The sequence below is a fragment of the Nicotiana sylvestris genome, chromosome 4 (assembly GCF_000393655.2).
Source record: "Nicotiana sylvestris chromosome 4, ASM39365v2, whole genome shotgun sequence".
NCBI lineage: Eukaryota > Viridiplantae > Streptophyta > Magnoliopsida > Solanales > Solanaceae > Nicotiana > Nicotiana sylvestris.
Genome location: NC_091060.1, coordinates 140,792,992 through 140,810,387, shown reverse-complemented (window position 1 = coordinate 140,810,387; position 17,396 = coordinate 140,792,992). Strand labels below are relative to the sequence as shown.

The following is a 17,396-nucleotide window of genomic DNA, read 5'->3' as shown; positions in this document are numbered from 1 at the left end:
TTACATTTCTTTCAATTAATAAATCGTGCTATAGAGCGAAGTTATAAGAACATATGAAATCTAAATCGTGCTTTGTGTTTCTTGTCTAACAGGTTACCTACGCTCAGGAGATGGCACATTGAGAGATAGATATGGATCCGGGGGAAGGTACCAGCTGTTCCCCACCAGGTCAGAGGGATAGATTTCCCTTAGAGGCATACAGTGAGTCTCCAGTACCCCTAGTTTCAGCTTCCCCAGCACGTGTTGGAGCCCCGAGAGATGCAGTACCCCAGCCTCACCAGTTCCATTAGTACCTATGGTAGCTAGAGACACAGGACCTCCAGTACATGTTGTTCCCCCATCAGAGATTGGGGAGCAGTGGATGAGGGAGGTAGTTCAGTTGCTGACTAGGATAGTTTCTATTCATGAGCGACAGCTAGAGTCGGGAGCAGATGCCCAGAGAGATCGGACAGGAAGCTCGACGGTACGAGAGTTTCTTCACTTGGCCCCTTCATTATTTACAGGATCCAATTCCACTGAGGATCCCCAAAACTTTAAAGACCAAATGTATAGAGTATTGAGGGTGATGCATGCCTCCATCACCGAGGCTGTGGAGTTGGCTTCTTTTCGAGTACGTGATGTAGTCGTCCTATGGTATGAGGCATGGGAGAGATCTAGAGGACCTAATGTTCCGCCAGCAGAGTGGGAGGACTTCTCTGAGGACTTTTTAGCCCATTATTTGCCACGGGAGGTTCGGGAGGCCCGTCTTGACCAGTTTTTTAACCTTAAGCAGAGGGATATGAGTGTGAGGGATTATAGCCATAAGTTTAATTCTTTAGCGAGGTATGCACCAGATATCGTATATACCATGAGGGCTAGAGTTCATCATTATGTGGATGGTTTTGGGGATCATCTGATTAAAGATTGTAGGGTAGCATCCCTATTGGATGATGTAGATATTTCCCGCATACAGGCTTTCGCTCAGACTACAGAGGACCTTTCCCGTCGGATTCGTGATACTCGTAGGGATAGGGAGCAGAGTAAGAGGGATCATACTATGGGGTCTTATAGCGAGCCACGGGGTGATTTTAGGCCCCCACTCCATCGATATCCACCTCGGTCAGCAGGTAGTTTCCCAGCACAGATGCAGGGCCAGCGGTATGATCGATATATTCAGTCAGGATCGGGGCAGAGCTCAGGCCAGCCTGAGGGGCGTCGACACGAGTGTTCTACACAAATGAGACAGCCTACTCCTCCATGTACTCGGTACGGTAAGCTGCACACCGGGCAGTGTAGATAGGGTTCGAGTCATGTTATCATTGTGGATAGACAGGACATTTTATTAGTCGGTGCCCGTGGTTAGGGAGAGGTGCACCAGCTCAGCATTTAGGATCCACAGCAGCCTCTTCGCCCTCAGTCCGTGCTCTTCGACTAGGTCCACAGTCTACTCAGGGCCGTGGTAGGGATAGAGGTGGAGGAGACACCTCAGGTTCTAGTGGTGGCCAAAACCGCTTTTATGCACTCACAGGCCGACAGGATTCAGAGGCATCCCCAGATGTTGTCACAGGTATATTGACAATACATTCTCATGCCATTTATGCATTGATAGATCCCGTCTCTACACTTTCATATATTACTCCATTTATTGCTGGTAAGCTTGACATGAGATCTGAGTTGTTGCCACAGTCAGTTGAGGTGTCTACGCTAGTTGGCGACTCTATTGTAGTTAATCATGTCTATCGAGGTTGTACAATGTTAATTAATGACCGTCCAACCTCTGTTGATTTAGTTGAATTGTTTATGCTAGAACTCGATGTCATTATGGATATGGATTGGTTGGCAGCTTGTTATGCTAATATTGATTGTCGTGCAAAGGTGGTTCGATTTCATTTTCCTAGTGAGCCTGTCCTTGAATAGAAAGGTAATGCAGCCACGCCCAAGGGTAAGTTTATTTCATACCTTAGGGCTCGAAAGTTTATTGCTAAAGACTGTATATACCATCTGGTTCATGTCAGGGATATAGATAAGGAGCCAGCAACTCTTTAGTCGGTTCCTATTGTGAATGAATTCCTGACGGTATTCCCTGACGAGCTTCCAGGAATTCCCACCGAAAGGGAAATTGATTTCGCTATAGATTTGCTTCCTGATACACAACCTATATCCATTCCTCCCTACATAATGGCTCTTGCAGAGCTAAGGGAATTGAAGGAACAACTGAAGGACTAGATCAATAAAGGCTTTATTAGGCCAAGTACATCCCCATGGGGTGCTCCGGTGCTCTTTGTTTGAAAGAAAGATGGCTCCTTGCGGATGTGTACTGACTACAGGCAACTAAATAAAGTCACTATCAAGCATAAGTATCCTCTTACACGGATTGATGACTTTTTCGACCAGTTACAAGGTGCCAAATGCTTTTCGAAGATCGACTTGCGATCCGGTTATCATCAGCTACGAGTCAGGGATATTGATATCCCAAAAACAGCATTTAGGACGAGGTATGGCCATTTTGAATTCCTTCTCATGTCTTTCGGGCTTACAAATGCCCCAACAGCCTTTATGGATCTTATGAACTGGGTATTCAAACCATTCTTGGATGAATTTGTGATTGTGTTTATTGATGACATCCTGATATATTCACTATCGGAAGCCGAGCATACAGACCACGTGCGAGCTGTATTGCAGACTCTCCAGGACTACAGGTTATATGCTAAATTCTCTAAATGTGAATTTTGGCTAACTTCTGTAGCTTTTCTTGGTCATGTTATTACCGGTGATGGTATCAAGATTGATGGCCAAAAGATTGAAGCTGTGATGACTTGGCCGAGGCCCTTGAATCCGATAGAGGTTCGTAGCTTTTTAGGCTTGGCAGGATATTACCAAAGGTTTGTGGAGGGATTTTCCTCTATCTCTACACCATTGACGAAACTGACACATAAGGGAGCTAAGTTTCAGTGGACTGAGGCATGTGAACAATGTTTTTAGGAGCTAAAGAAAAGGCTTACGACAGCACCTGTCTTGACTCTTCCGGATGGCACCGAGGGTTATGTTGTATATTGTGATGCCTCGAGAGTTGGCCTAGGTTGTGTTCTTATGCAGCATGGTAAGGTTATCGCGTACGCCTCTAGACAGTTGTGGAAACATGAACAGAACTATCCTACGCACGATCTTGAGTTAGCTGCAGTTGTCTTCGCCCTAAAGATTTGGCGGCATTATCTATATGGGGTTCATATTGATGTTTTCACCGACCACCAGAGCCTTTAGTATTTATTTAAATAGAGGGAGTTGAAGCTACGACAAAGAAGATGGCTAGAATTACTAAAGGACTATGATGTTGATATTTTATATCATCCCGGCAAAGCTAATATTGTTGCTGATGCCCTTAGCCGGAAGTCCATGGGAAGTCTAGGCCATGTTGAAGTTGATAAGGTCAAGATGACCAAATATCTATGCCAGCTAGCTAATTTGCAGGTGCGTTTGGTAGACGCAGAGGGTGGACGCATTCTCGTTTAGAATACTACAAAATCTTCTTTTGTTACTGAAGTGAAAGAGCGACAACACGAGGATCCTGAGCTTATAAAACTGAGGGAAAGTATTCCACAATAGCGACAACCTTTATTTGAGCTAACTGGTGATGGAGTCCTTAGATACCAAGGCCGCTTATGTGTACCGACAGGGGGAGAGCTTCGCGCCAAGATTCTTTTGGAGGCCCATTATTCTAGATATGCAGTTTACCCCGGAGTGACAAAGATGTATCGGGACCTTCGATAGATCTATTGGTGGAATGGAATGAAAAAAGATATCGCGGAGATGGTAGCCCAATGTCCCAAATGCCAGCAAGTTAAAGCCGAACATCAGAGGCCTGGAGGCCTAACTCAGTATATTGAACTTCCATTATGGAAATGGGACATGATAAATATGGACTTCATCACTGGTTTGCCTCGCACTCCACGGAGGTATGATTCTATTTGGGTAATTATTGATAGACTTACAAAATCTGCTCATTTCCTACCAGTCAAGATGACATATTCAGTTGAGGATTATGCCAAGCTTTACATTCGAGAGATTGTTCGCCTTCATGGAGTACCATTATCTATTATCTCTGATCGAGGGGCTCAATTTACAGCACATTTTTGAAAATCTTTTCAGAAAGGTCCAGGCACGCAGGTAAATCTTAGCACTGTTTTTCATCCGCAAACTAATGGACAGGTAGAGTGTACTATTCGGATAGTTAAGGATATGTTACGTGCCTGCGTGCTAGATTTTAAAGGAAGTTGGGATGATCATCTACCTCTTATTGAGTTCGCTTATAATAACAGCTTCCAAGCTAGTATTCAGATGGACCCTTACGAAACACTATACGGGCGGAAGTGCAGGTCGTCGATCGGTTGGTTCGAGGTCGGGGAAGCAGAGTTTCTAGGTCCTAATTTAGTCCAGCAAGCAATGGAAAAGGTAAAACTTATTAGAGATCGGTTGCGTACAGCACAAAGTCGGCAGAAGTCTTATGTAGATGTTCGACGACGAGACTTAGAGTTTGATGTAGAAGATTGGGTTTTTCTGAAAGTATCGCCTATGAAGGGCATCATGCAATTTGGAAAGAAGGGAAAGCTCAGCCCCAGGTATGTTGGACCGTATAAGATTATTCGGAGGATTGGTAGGGTGGCATACGAGCTTGATTCGCCTTCAGAATTGGAAGCAGTCCATCCTGTGTTTCATGTATCTATGTTGCAGAAGTGCATTGGAGATCCTTCACGTATTACGCCCATGGAGGATATTCACATTGCTGAAGACTTATCTTATGCAGAGGTACCAGTAGCTAGTTTAGATCGGCAGGTAAGAAAGCTTCAAACTAAAGAAGTGACTTCCGTGAAAGTGTTATCGCGAAATAACAACATCGAGGAAGTGACCTGGGAAATTGAGGAGGAAATGAGGAAGAAGTACCCCCACCTATTTACGACTTAAGGTGAGTTGCATTTAAATAATTGGAAATTATTCCTTTATAACAACTTAATTGGATTTTAAATGACTTGAAAGTGCAATTTAAATTTCTTATTGCGAGATAGCTATATGAAGCCTAGTAGTTAGAATCTTCAGAATTTGATTTATGCTCTGCAATGTAACAAATATAGCCTTGCAAATAACGTATTAGTGGAAAAGAAATGAAACCAAGGAATTGACTTGACCCATTCGCGGACGAATGTTCTTAAGGGGGGGAGACTGTGAGGCCCCATGTTTTTTTTCTTTTTCTCTTACGCAATATACGTAACGTGGCGTGGTTATATTAGGTATATATGATTGGGTGTAGCACATTGGGAGAATAAGAATAAAAATGTGTGGTAATATCAAGGAACTAAACTAAAGCTGTAGGTCAAAGGAATCCCTTAAACAAAGGTTCGTGGTTAAAGAAATGGCTTGGGTGGCACCCCACGCGTTCGGAAGGTTTAAGTTAATTTACACATGTGGGATAAGACCAAGAGTATCTAATATGCTAAACATAATGTGTTATGATGTATTATAATATCACACTAGTCACATGTTAAGTTTTGGAATCAAGCAAGTTGCGAAATAAAGGTCGCCAAAAGTTATCGTAAATTTCTCTAATAAATTTTCTAAACTTTGGGTCAAATGTATCAGATCATTTCTCCCAATATATAAATAGTTATGGGACCCACAACATACGTAATCGCAGGTCTACGAGTCTAGTTCACAGCCAAAAACACCTAACATCAATCCTACATCGGAGTAAAACGTTATGACTATTTTACCGCGGACTATCTAGGCTGAAATCGGGTCGCGAACCGGATCGGGTCAAACAAGTGGTATAAGTCGGCAAATTCGACTTTTCAGACCTAAAAACATTTCATTTTCGTCCTAAAATAGTAATAAAGCTGAAGAGAAGGTTCCATGGTGCTCTTGAGTGATTAAGGTGTGTTTTTAACGATTTCTACCGTTAAAATTTGCCCTCGTACCTAGAAACGCAATCTCTACGCTTTGCAATCGTTTCCCCCTTTTATTAGTTGTGTTTGGAGCTATTCTTGGAAGATAGGAATTTGTTGTTCTTGCTAGTTCTTCAGGCTTTATACTTGGTTTTCCAAGGTAATCATCTTGGGACTCTTTTATGATCGTTTTTACAAAGTTCTACGGACGTTTCGTCAAGTTAGGATCATATGGCAAATCTGTCGATTTAAACTCAATTATGAATAGTTTATAGGTGCATATAAGCTGCATATATATAGTGTTTGCGAAGCTTAGGACGTAAGGAACAACTTTTGTGAAGGAACTACAGGCATTCATACATTCGTTGGAAAGGTATGTTAAGGCTAAGCTCCGTCCTTCCTTTTAGCACGAATTCTGGGAAATTCCTAAGACGTCAAATGTGATATTTTACTATTCTATTGCTAGAAAGACCTTCTGTGAAAGGCATTGGGATTGTAGTTGAAGTATTTTCATGATGCTATTAGGTTGACATTCCACTCATTCGGTTAAATAGGGTATTCGACATCTATATATGTCATTTTGTCGGCTTTCTTTACTATATCTCTATATATATGAATTCTTATTCATCTTTGGGTTGTGTGACAAAAAAAATAAAGGCATTTAGTATTTGCGATCAGTCCTTCTTCCTTGTTAAAGTATATTTTAAAATCTCTAAAGTAACACGTCGATTTCCAAAAATCTCAAATATAATTTTTATTTTTAAACTACTAAAACACTTGATTTTTGAAATACTTTCTTTTACTAAATATCAAGAAATCAGGTATAAGGACTAAGTAAAGCACCTTAAGCTTTTTATGAACATCTTCAGAGTTAAGTTATCTTTCTAAAATTTGAGTTAAGTTTTCAAGCTTATTCAAAAGAAAAGAAAACATATGAGGTTCCACGAGACAATTGTATGCGATACGAAGGTGATTATGAGATCATGTGGATAAGAGTACCTATGAGCCAAGATTGGCTAAGTTCTTGTTATGGCCTATTTTGTGCATTCAAAGTTCATATCATACATGGCATATTATGCATGAACTTCGAGCTATAATAGGAGGTAAGGGGCCTATTTGCCCGAAAAACTATATATATTGTACAGATGGCCACAGGTTGGCAATATGATGTCGGTTAGTTACCGGAAGAGACCGCCATTGCTAGCATTTGGTTGGGTATGTCATGCATTTGCATCAATATATATGTATTCACGACATACGATTACACGAGCATACCATGCATATTTGATTACTATGAAGTCGGATGTCGGCCATGGAGGCTATTAGAGTTTCAGTATCAGGTGGTATCTCCATTACTTTTTTTTCATCAGCTATGTATGATTCTACTGTCTGCCTTACATACCAGTACATTTTTATTCGTACTGATGTCCCGTTGCCTGGGGACACTACATTTTTGTTTTGTGCGTATAGGTCAAGATAGGGACTCTGATCGACCCCTCCGCTAGGATTTCGGGATTCAGCTGTGAGTTGGTAAGCTCCACCTCTTCCTGGAGCTTTCATAGAATGGTTACTTTTGTTATACAGTTTGAGTATAGTCGGGGCCTTGTCTCGACAGTGCTTATGACACTCTCAGAGGCTATTGTGGACACAATATTCTGGGTTTCTTTTTGTAGCGTTCAGTTTCCAGACCATAGGCCTGGCATGTATATATATGTGTGTAGGCATGTATGTCTCCAATCGCGGCCTCGTCGGCCAGCTAGTACTTTATTATTTTGGCTCATCTACCTTTGTTTATATGGCTTATTGTTATTTAGGTCATGACCTTAATGGGCTAGGCTTAGTATTTTAGATGTTGTGTTGCCCAATCTGTTGGGCCCCCAGTTTAGTTAGCTAGTATGTTTAGTGGCTAACTCGATCGAATACAGTATCGAGTGTCAGTCGTGCCTCCCCTAGTTTGGGGCGTGACAAAAATTAGGGAAACTAGGGCTTGGAAACTTAGGCCTTTAATTGTGGATTTGAAGGACCATTTGGGGTCGGATTTGAGAACTTTTGATATGTATGAACTTGTGGGGAGATAAGGAATCTATGGACGTAAAAAATATTGAATTCCGAGGCATGGGCCCGGGGGTCAGGTTTTGGTAATTTTAGGATTTGTGCCATTTATTGATTGTTTTCGCTTGGGCTTCGTTCCCTTAGCATATTTTGACGTCCTCGTTTTGATTTTGGATAGATTCGAAGTGCGTGGAGGCCGATTCGAGGGGCAAAGGCGTCGCTATCTAGAGATTCAGCCGGTTCGAGGTAAGTAATGATTGTAAATTATGTTCTGAGAATTTGAAACCCCAGATTTGCACATCTTAGTGCTATATTGAGGTGAGACATACGCTTGATGACGAGTGTGGGGTCGTGCACTATTGGGGATTGTGAGTTGGTCTGTCCCGATTGATGATTTTATCGCGTATTTGATTGAAAACTATTTGCTATCATCACTATTTGGGTTGAATGCCATATTTGGGCTTCGTGCCAACTGTTTGAACCTTTCGGGGCTTTTCACTGATATTTCCTCATTGTTTGACTTTATATTTGAACTCAATCACACTATTTTGCACTGTTTTCATACTCAGTCATGTTTACTCAGTTTTATTACTTAAATGATATTTAAATGATGTTTGGGCTGAGAAACACTATTTTTACTGTTACTCGATCGGCTTATGAGGATTTTTGACTGAGTAAGGCCGAGGGCCTATATTGTGAGGAAACACTGATATTGATTTGAGGCCGAGGGACTGAGATATGTATGCCACGAGGTGGCTTGATTGATGTGAGGCCGAGGGCCTAGTTGTAATGCCACGAGATGGCTCATTATTGCGCTTGGGCCGTAAGGGGCCCCTCCAGGAGTCTGTAAACCCCCAGTGAGTGCGGGTACCCATTGTGATGTGAGATTGAGCCCGAGGGGCTGGTATTGTTCTGAGATGTTGCCCGAGGGGCGGATTTGTTGATACTGTGCCCGAGGGGCGAACTTCTATTTGTTTACTTTACCTTAACTGCTCATCAATTGCCTATTTACTTGTTGAAAAAGGATTTTACTTAATTTTCACTAGTTTATTGCTCTTAAATGATTTTACTACTTCATTATAAAATTCCTTGTGCCTTACGTATTTTCTTACTTCCAGTCGTTATTTACATCTGTTACTCACTGAGTTGGAGTACTCACTTTACTCCCTGTACCCTATGTGCAGATTCTGGCATAGCTGGTCCCGCTCCCGAATGTTGATTCATTCCAACTTCAGGTAGATCTCGAGGAGTCTTTAGGTAGTTGTTGGTGTTCGTAGCCCGGAGCTCCTCCCTATCTCTTTTCCTTATGTCTTTAATTCAGTGTTAAACTATGTAGTTACATTTGAGTATTAAGTGTTGTTAGATGCTCATGACTTGTGACACCCCGGTTAGGGCTGTATTGGGTTGTACTTCCGCACTTCATTGATATTATCCGCTCCTTAGTGATATTAAATCATGTTTTAGACTGTTTTTATGTTGATTTAACTGTTTAAAAAGTGAATTGGGTTTAATTGGTTGGCCTTGTCTTCACGAGAGGTGCCATCATGACCGGGTCTGGGTTTAGGGTCGTGACAAGTTGGTATTAGAGCCTAGGTTACATAGGTCCCACGAGTCATGAGCAGGTTTAGTAGAGTCTCGCGGATTGGTATGGAGACGTCTGTATTTATCCTCGAGAGGTTGCAGAACCTTTAGGAAAAACTTTATATTCTTGAAATTCTTGTTGTGCGAACTTGTTGATCCAAGTACTAAACTTCTTTTGTTCTACTCTCTCACAGATGGTGAGGACACGCGCTACTGGTCGGGGTGGACGACCCCCAGTACCACCAGTTGTGGCCACCAGAGACCGAGGATGTGGCCGTGGTCGTGGTAGGGGTAGAGCAGCTAGAGCAGCACCTGCAGATCCACCAACTGCCTCAGATCAGGATCAGATCCCAATTATGGATGCTCTTACAGCACTAGCTCAGGCACCAGTTGTGCCCATTGTGATTCCGGGTATTCAGGAGTCCTTGGCTCAGATCTTATCAGTTTGTACTGGCCTAGCTCAGGCGGTTTCAGCCACTACAGCTGCAGCTACTTCGCAGGTTGGGGGAGGAAATCAGACTCCCGCCGCTCGCACACCTGAGTAGGTCATGCAGGGACTTCAAACGCCGGGGGCACATCCAGCCCAGTCGGTTGCAGCTGCTCAGGATTATGTAGTTCTTGCCATGCTGGGGTCAGCTTCAGCATGGCGGAGGCCTTCCATTCAGGCATGCTCAGCCTGCTCGCCCAGGTTATTGTGGGGCATCGTCAGGTCATGGTTATCACAGTTCCCGGCAGGGCCAGTCCTCACTTAGTGCTCTTTCAGCTAAGAGTTCGTCCCGTGCTCCATCGGTTCAGGGCTCTTCTATGCCGAGTGCATCCGCTAGTCACTCCGGTGTGAGGGGTTACCTTCAGTCCCCTTCTCCAGCACTTGGGAGTTGTTTTGAGTGTGGTAAGATGGGTCACATATGGAGGTAGTGTCCTCGTCGTTTTGCTAGTTCAGAGGGGTCAGTCATTGGCTTCAGCGCCAGTTGCTTCATCACCACCCGCCCCGCCAGCTAGGGGAGGAGGTCAGTCAGCTAGGGGTTGCCCTAGAGGGGGAGGTCGATCAGGGGACGGTCAAGCCCATTTCTATGCACTTCCAAGAAGACCCGATGTTATTGCTTTAGATGTTGTTATTACAGGTATTGTTTCAGTCTACCACCTAGATGCCTCTATTTTATTTGATCTTAGTTCCACCTTTTCTTATGCGTCATCATACTTTGCTCGCTATTTGGGTATGGCCCGTAAGTTTCTTGCTTTATTTGTTCATGTATCTACCCCGGTGGGCGATACTGTTGTTGTAGACCGTGTGTACCGGTCGTGTGTGATGACTATTGGGGGTCTGGACACCCGAGTGGATCTATTATTATTGAGCATGGTGGATTTTGATGTCATTTTGGGCATGGATTGGATATCTCCGTGTCGTGCTATTCTGGACTATCATGCTAAGACAGTCACATTGGCTATGCTGGGTGTGCCACGGATCGAGTAGCGAGGTGTGACTGATTATGTTCCTAGTATAGTGATCTCTTTCTTGAAGGCCCAGCGTATGGTTGGGAAGGGTTGTCTTTCTTATCTATCCTTTGTGAGGGATGTCGGAGCTGAGACTCCCAGTATTGATTTCGTTTCAGTTGTGAGGGATTTTCCCGATGTATTTCCTGCAGACCTGTCGGGCATGCCACCAGATAGAGATATTGATTTTTGAATTGACCTGGTGCCGGGCACTCAGCCCATTTCTATTCCACTGTATCATATGGCACCAGCAGAGTTGAAGGAGTTAAAGGAGCAGCTTCAGGAACTCCTTGATAAGGGGTTCATTCGGCCTAGTGTGTCACCTTGGGGTGTGCCGATTCTGTTTGTGAAGAAGAAGGATGGCACAATGAGGATGTGCATTGATTATAGGCAATTGAACAAGGTAACAATTAAGAACAAGTATCCTTTGCCTCACATTGATGATCTATTCGACCAACTTCAGGGAGCGAGAGAGTTCTCCAAGATTGATCTCCGTTCAGTTATCACCAGATGAAGATCGGGGACTCGAATATTCTTAAGATGGCTTTTGTGATGACCCGGCCGGTCGTCTTAAGAATTAACTCCCTGGTCCCCTATTAACTGCTTTCCCCAAGTTTATTTCTGCTATTTTGATTTGTCGGGATGTTCGGTTTTATGTTTCGGAGAGTTTTGGGACACTTAGTCCCTAAATGAGAGCCTAAGTGTTGGTAAAGTGACCGTAGTTGGAACATTGTGGAGACGGCCTCGGAACGAAAATCTGATGGTTTTGTTATCTCCGTTGGGTGATTTCAGGGTTAGGAACGTGTTCGAATTGTGTTTTGGAGGTCCGTAGCTAATATAGGCTTGAAATACCCAAAGTTGAATTTTGGAAGTTTCCGGTTCGATAGTGAGATTTTGATCTGAGGGCCGGAATGGAATTCCAAGAGTTGCAGTAGTTTTGTTGCGTCATTTGGGATGTGTGTGCAGAATTTCAGGTCATTCGGACGTGTTTTGGTTGGGTTTTTGATCGAAAGCGGAATTTGGAAAATTTTAGAAACTTAGGCTTGATTCCGATGTGTTTTGGTTATTTTGATGTTGTTTGAGGTGTTTTAAAGACTTGTACAAGTTTGAATAATGTTTTAGGATATGTTGATGCCTTTGGTTGAGGTCCCGGGGACCTCGGGATGATTTCGGATGGTTAACAAGAAAATTTAGAAAATGTTGCAGCTGATGTATTTTTGCTGCTTCTGGTATTTTCGCATCTGCAGTTTGGGGACCACAGATGCGGCGCCGCAGAAGTGGATAAGGGACCGTAGAAGCGGATTTTGGCCTTTCCTTCAGGTTCCGCAGATGCGGAAGGGACACCGCAGAAGCGGTGTCGCATCTGCGAAAAATGTAATCGCAGATGCGGTTTCTGGTATTTAAATGAAAGTCGGAGATGCGATGAAGTTTCCGCAGAAGCGGGACCGCAGATGCGGTCCCAGGGTCGCAAATGCGGAAATCGCTAGGCATAACATATAAATAGTTGCCTTCGCGAATTTGAGGGATTATTTCACCATTTTCATCTGGGTTTAAAGCTTTTGAGAAAGATTTTCGAGGAAAACAAAGGGGAATCACTTGGAGGTAACATCCTTGACTTTATAACTCATTTTTATGTGATTAAAGACCTAATTAGTGGTGAGAAATTTGGGAAAATGGGTAATTAGAGCTCGAGTTTAAGAGGCCTTTAATTGAGGATTTGAGGGGTCATTTGGACTCTGATTTCAGTGTTCTTGTGATGTATAGACTCGTGAGAGTACGAGGTCTCTGAAAATGTAAATTTCACCCAATTCCAAGACGTGGTCCCGAGGGGCATTTTGATCATTTTACATAATTTTGCATATTAGCTTAAAATTTAATTGTAGAATCAGTTACTTGAAGTGTTATTTACATTATGCAATTGAATTGAATAGATTTGGGCTATTTGGAGTCGAGTACTCATGGCAAAGAGGTGGTGTCGGGTTGATTTTGAGCCAGTTCGAGGTAAGTGGCTTGTCTAACCTTGTGTGGGGGACCTTCTCCTTAGGATATAATATATTTGATAATTGAAATGCCTTGTACGTGAGGTGACGAGCGCGTACTTGAGCTAATTGTTGAAAATCCGATTTTTCCTTAAGTATTTCAATTGTTGTTTTATTCTACTTGTGAATTTAGCTTGTTGCTAGTTTAGAAAAGCATGTTTAGTTGACTTAATTGCCTATTTGCTTAAACTGCCTTAATTGCATTACGTGAAACATGTTAAGCTAGGATTAACTGTTTACTTGGTACGAAATTTAGCTTAATTGGGTATTCTTGTGTTGTTGATGCGTGTTTTTTTACTTTGGGACTACGGGACGGCATCCCGGAAGAAGTTGACAATAGTAACAGACTAATTCGTGATGAATTGCGTTATAATAGACACGCACTGACGGAGGAACATGAACAATTATTAAAGAATTTGAAAGATTAGCAGAAGTCAATTTATGAGAAAATAATAACAGGTGTAAATGAAAACAAAGGTGGATTTTTCTTCTTATATGGTTTTGGAGGAACAGGAAAGACTTTTATATGGAGAACTTTGGCTTCTGCCATAAGATCTAGAGGAGATATTGTGTTAACTGTTGCATCTAGTGGGATTGCATCTCTATTGTTACCAGGTGATCGAACAGCTCATTCAAGATTTGTAATTCCACTCAATCTAACTGAAGATTCAACATGTAATATCAAGCAAGGTACTCCTTTAGCAAATTTGATTGTCAAGGCAAAGTTTATTATTTGGGATGAGGAACCGATGATGCATAAATATTGTTTTGAAGCTCTTGATAAAACTCTAAGAGATATTCTTAGATTCAAAGATACATCTAATTTAGAACGACCATTTGGAGGTAAAACAGTTATTCTTGGTGGTGACTTCAGACAAATATTACCTGTCATCCCAAAGGGTACTAGGCAAGATATTGTTAATGCTTCTCTCAATTCTTCTTATTTATGGCCTTATTGTCAGCTTTTAACGCTAACAAAGAATATGAGATTGCAAGGTAATGAAATAGGGCCCCATGTGGATGAGTTGAGAGATTTTTCAGATTGGATATTGGCAATTGGTGATGGTATGATAGGTAGTTCAGTTGATGGCAATGAAAAAGTTCAAATACCGGATGATCTTTTGATAAAAGAATCTGCTGATCCAATATCTGCAATTGTAGAAAGTACATATCCTGATTTCACCCGTTGTTGCAATGATATTGGATACCTCCAACAAAGAGCAATTCTTGCTCCAACTCTTGATATGGTGGAATCAATCAATCAATATATGATTTTGCTCAATCATAATTCTGAGAAATCATATTTGAGTTCTGATACAATTTGCAGCTCTGATCAGACTTATTCAGCGTTGGAACATGTACACACACCAGAATTCTTGAATACTATTAAATGTTCGGGAGTTCCAAATCATGCTCTTACTCTAAAGGTTAGTGTACCAGTGATGTTATTAAGAAATATTGATCGGTAAACAGGATTGTGTAATGGAACAAGGTTGATCATAACTAAACTTGGAAATCAAGTTATTGAAGCCAATGTTCTATCAGGACATATGGCTGGACAGAAAGTGTTTATTCCTAGAATGACATTGACTCCGTCTGATGCTAGAATTCCATTTAAGTTCCAGTGAAGACAATTTCCAATCGCTGTATCTTTTGCCATGGCAACCAATAAAAGTCAAGGACAATCATTGTCTCACGTGGGATTATTTTTTAAGAAACCAGTGTTTACACACGGACAATTAGATGTTGCTCTTTCTCGGGTTACAACTACAAAAGGATTAAAAGTTTTGGTTTATGATGACGATGGACAAATAAGTACTGAAGTTACAAATATAGTATTTAAAGAAGTTTTCCAAAATTTAATTTGACTATCGAAAGATAATCAGTGTTATTTTTTAGGTTTATATACTACATTTCTTGCTAAGATTCATGAATCAAATGGAAAGGAGCTCTTGCATTGATTCCTGAACATTTAATAGGTATGTTGTATTTTTGGATAAATTTTGAAATCAGTTTGTGATTCTCTGTTATTTGTTTATAAAGTAATATGTACATATTGATATTAATTAAATTGTTACTCTTCATACTCTTCAAATTGAAAGGAGAAAACGATATAAAATAATTATATGAGTGGGATTTGATCCCTTACCAACTGGTGAAGCATGAAGTGCTCACTATGTGTGAGCTAACCTCGAATCCCAATGACTATGCAATATGAGAATACAGTTCATAACTTAAACCTGTAATGTTCAATAGAATTCTATTAGAGTATCAACCTCGTCTTTAAGTTTCAAATTACACAACCCATAAAATACTTGCAGGAACAGTTCCCTTAACTTTTTATTTTTCTTGCTGATGCACCTTTGATAACTGAAGCGAACAATAATTATCTGAGAAAGAACATTAAATTTCTTGGTCACTCAAGTCATTACTTGGAAGATTCGTGTAGCTTATAAATGCAGTTATCTTTTGATTTACTTTATGTTCCTCAGTACACTAAACAGTGAATTTTTATTTTGATGCAGCTGTTTATCCCTCTGTTGTTTATCCTCCTACAGTGCAGACTATTCCTGTAGATAATGACTTGACTAATATAACAGTAAGTTAAGAACTTGGAATGTGTTACGTCATATTTCCAGTTCTCTTCTGACAGTCTTTGCTTAACTGCAGGTTTATGTTGGTAATCTGGACCCCAACTTAGCTGAGGAGGAACTGAGACAAGTATTTTTACAGTTTGGGGAAATTGTTTATGTTAAGATCCCTACTTCAAAGAGCTGTGGTTTTGTGCATTTTGCTGCCAGGTATCTGTGTTCATGAACTTTCATTTTTATATCAAACCGGGAGGGGGGAGTAAGTGATGAGTCCGGAACCAAAATGTGGTTCTTTTGGATAAGTAGCACCTTAATAGGTGTAAAAAAAAGATGACATTTTTATATATAGCTCCCAAATATTGGGCGCTATAGCGCCAAGTATTTGGGCGCTATATATAAAAAGCTGACACTAACAGGTATAGTGCCCAAAAACCCGGCGCTATATTATGTATATCGTCCAGTATTTGGGCGCTATATACCTTTTTCGTGGCCCCACCAATAATTCTTGACTTCAATAATTCAAAAGCGTATAGTGCCCACTTTTTGGGCGCTATATATAAAAAAAATCCGGCTAGCCATTTCCTATATAAAGTGGTTAGGATTGTATAGAAATTCATTCAAAAGGTGTATAGCGTTGAAATATCCCGGCTAGCCATTTCCATACTCTTGTTAAAACGTTTATTGTTGTTAAATTCTCCAGCATTTTTTCATTATGTCTGAAGAGCGTAGAATAAAAGTTTCATTATATTGGGGGGTGAGGTTGTGATGGAGAATAACTCCGTGGGCTACAGTCTACCTGCTCAGTGTCATGTTAAATTGCCACTTACAATGGAGTACGATAAATTGATATCATTGTTATGCAAAAAAATAAGTGTGAGGAAACGTTCAGTGATACTTAAAGTAACCGGAAGATATCCGTATTCCGTCACTCCGCAAGGGGTTGCTTTTTACTCGGAGTTTAACATTGACGATGATGAAACTTTGAGTGATTTTCTGAGGACTCCGGATGAATGCCGGAAATTTCTTGTAATCACAATGTTGGAGATGTACGTGAAGGTCGAAGACGTTCCAAAAAATGAGGTTGTGCGTAGTAGAGGTAACCCCTAGTCATCGGGTGGTTATTCTGGAGCAGTTTTTGCCGGACAGGTTCCGGATGAAAGAGTTTTCCTTGATTTAAACTTATCACCGCCGGCGAATGAGCAGCGAGAAAATAATTTATACCCTGCTTTTCATAATTCACAAGACGAATGGTAAACTTCAATTTTCATTTGTGTTAATTATGTATATTTTTGGTGTATTGGATTTGTATTAACGCTTATATATTTAATAGGGGTTACCGGCCGGATATGAATTTTACAAGTGGCCCATCCGGTAGTCATCACCTAATTGAAAACATCTATCATGGAATTTCATCACCTTACGACTTAATAAGTAAAGTGATATAGCCATATGGAAAGCATTTATTAATTCAGTAGCTTATATATTTGTTGGTTGTGCAGTGAAAACGAGCAAGTTGAACCACCCGTACTCACTCAGTTGCCCAAAAACGACGTATTATATCGGGATATGGCAGATGTACAGAGTGAGGAACAGAACAGTGATTACGATAACAATGCCGATGAATCCAGAGATAAGACACCCTTTCCTCGTGAGGATGGTGATACGCAGGATGAGGAGGAAGGACCTGATTCGAAGAGAGACCCCCCTAGATGAAGAGTATACGAGTCTGA

The 17,396-nt window shown here is 41.3% G+C and overlaps 1 protein-coding gene across 1 annotated transcript; it reads left to right on the top strand.

Moving 5' to 3' along the window:
- The first annotated feature begins 295 nt into the window (after positions 1-295).
- LOC138890251 (uncharacterized) lies at positions 296-1,896 on the top strand. Its single transcript, XM_070173622.1, has 2 exons — positions 296-1,250; positions 1,343-1,896. Exons 1-2 carry the CDS (start codon positions 296-298, stop codon positions 1,894-1,896), a joined length of 1,509 nt encoding a protein of 502 aa, XP_070029723.1.
- The last annotated feature ends 15,500 nt before the right edge of the window (positions 1,897-17,396 follow it).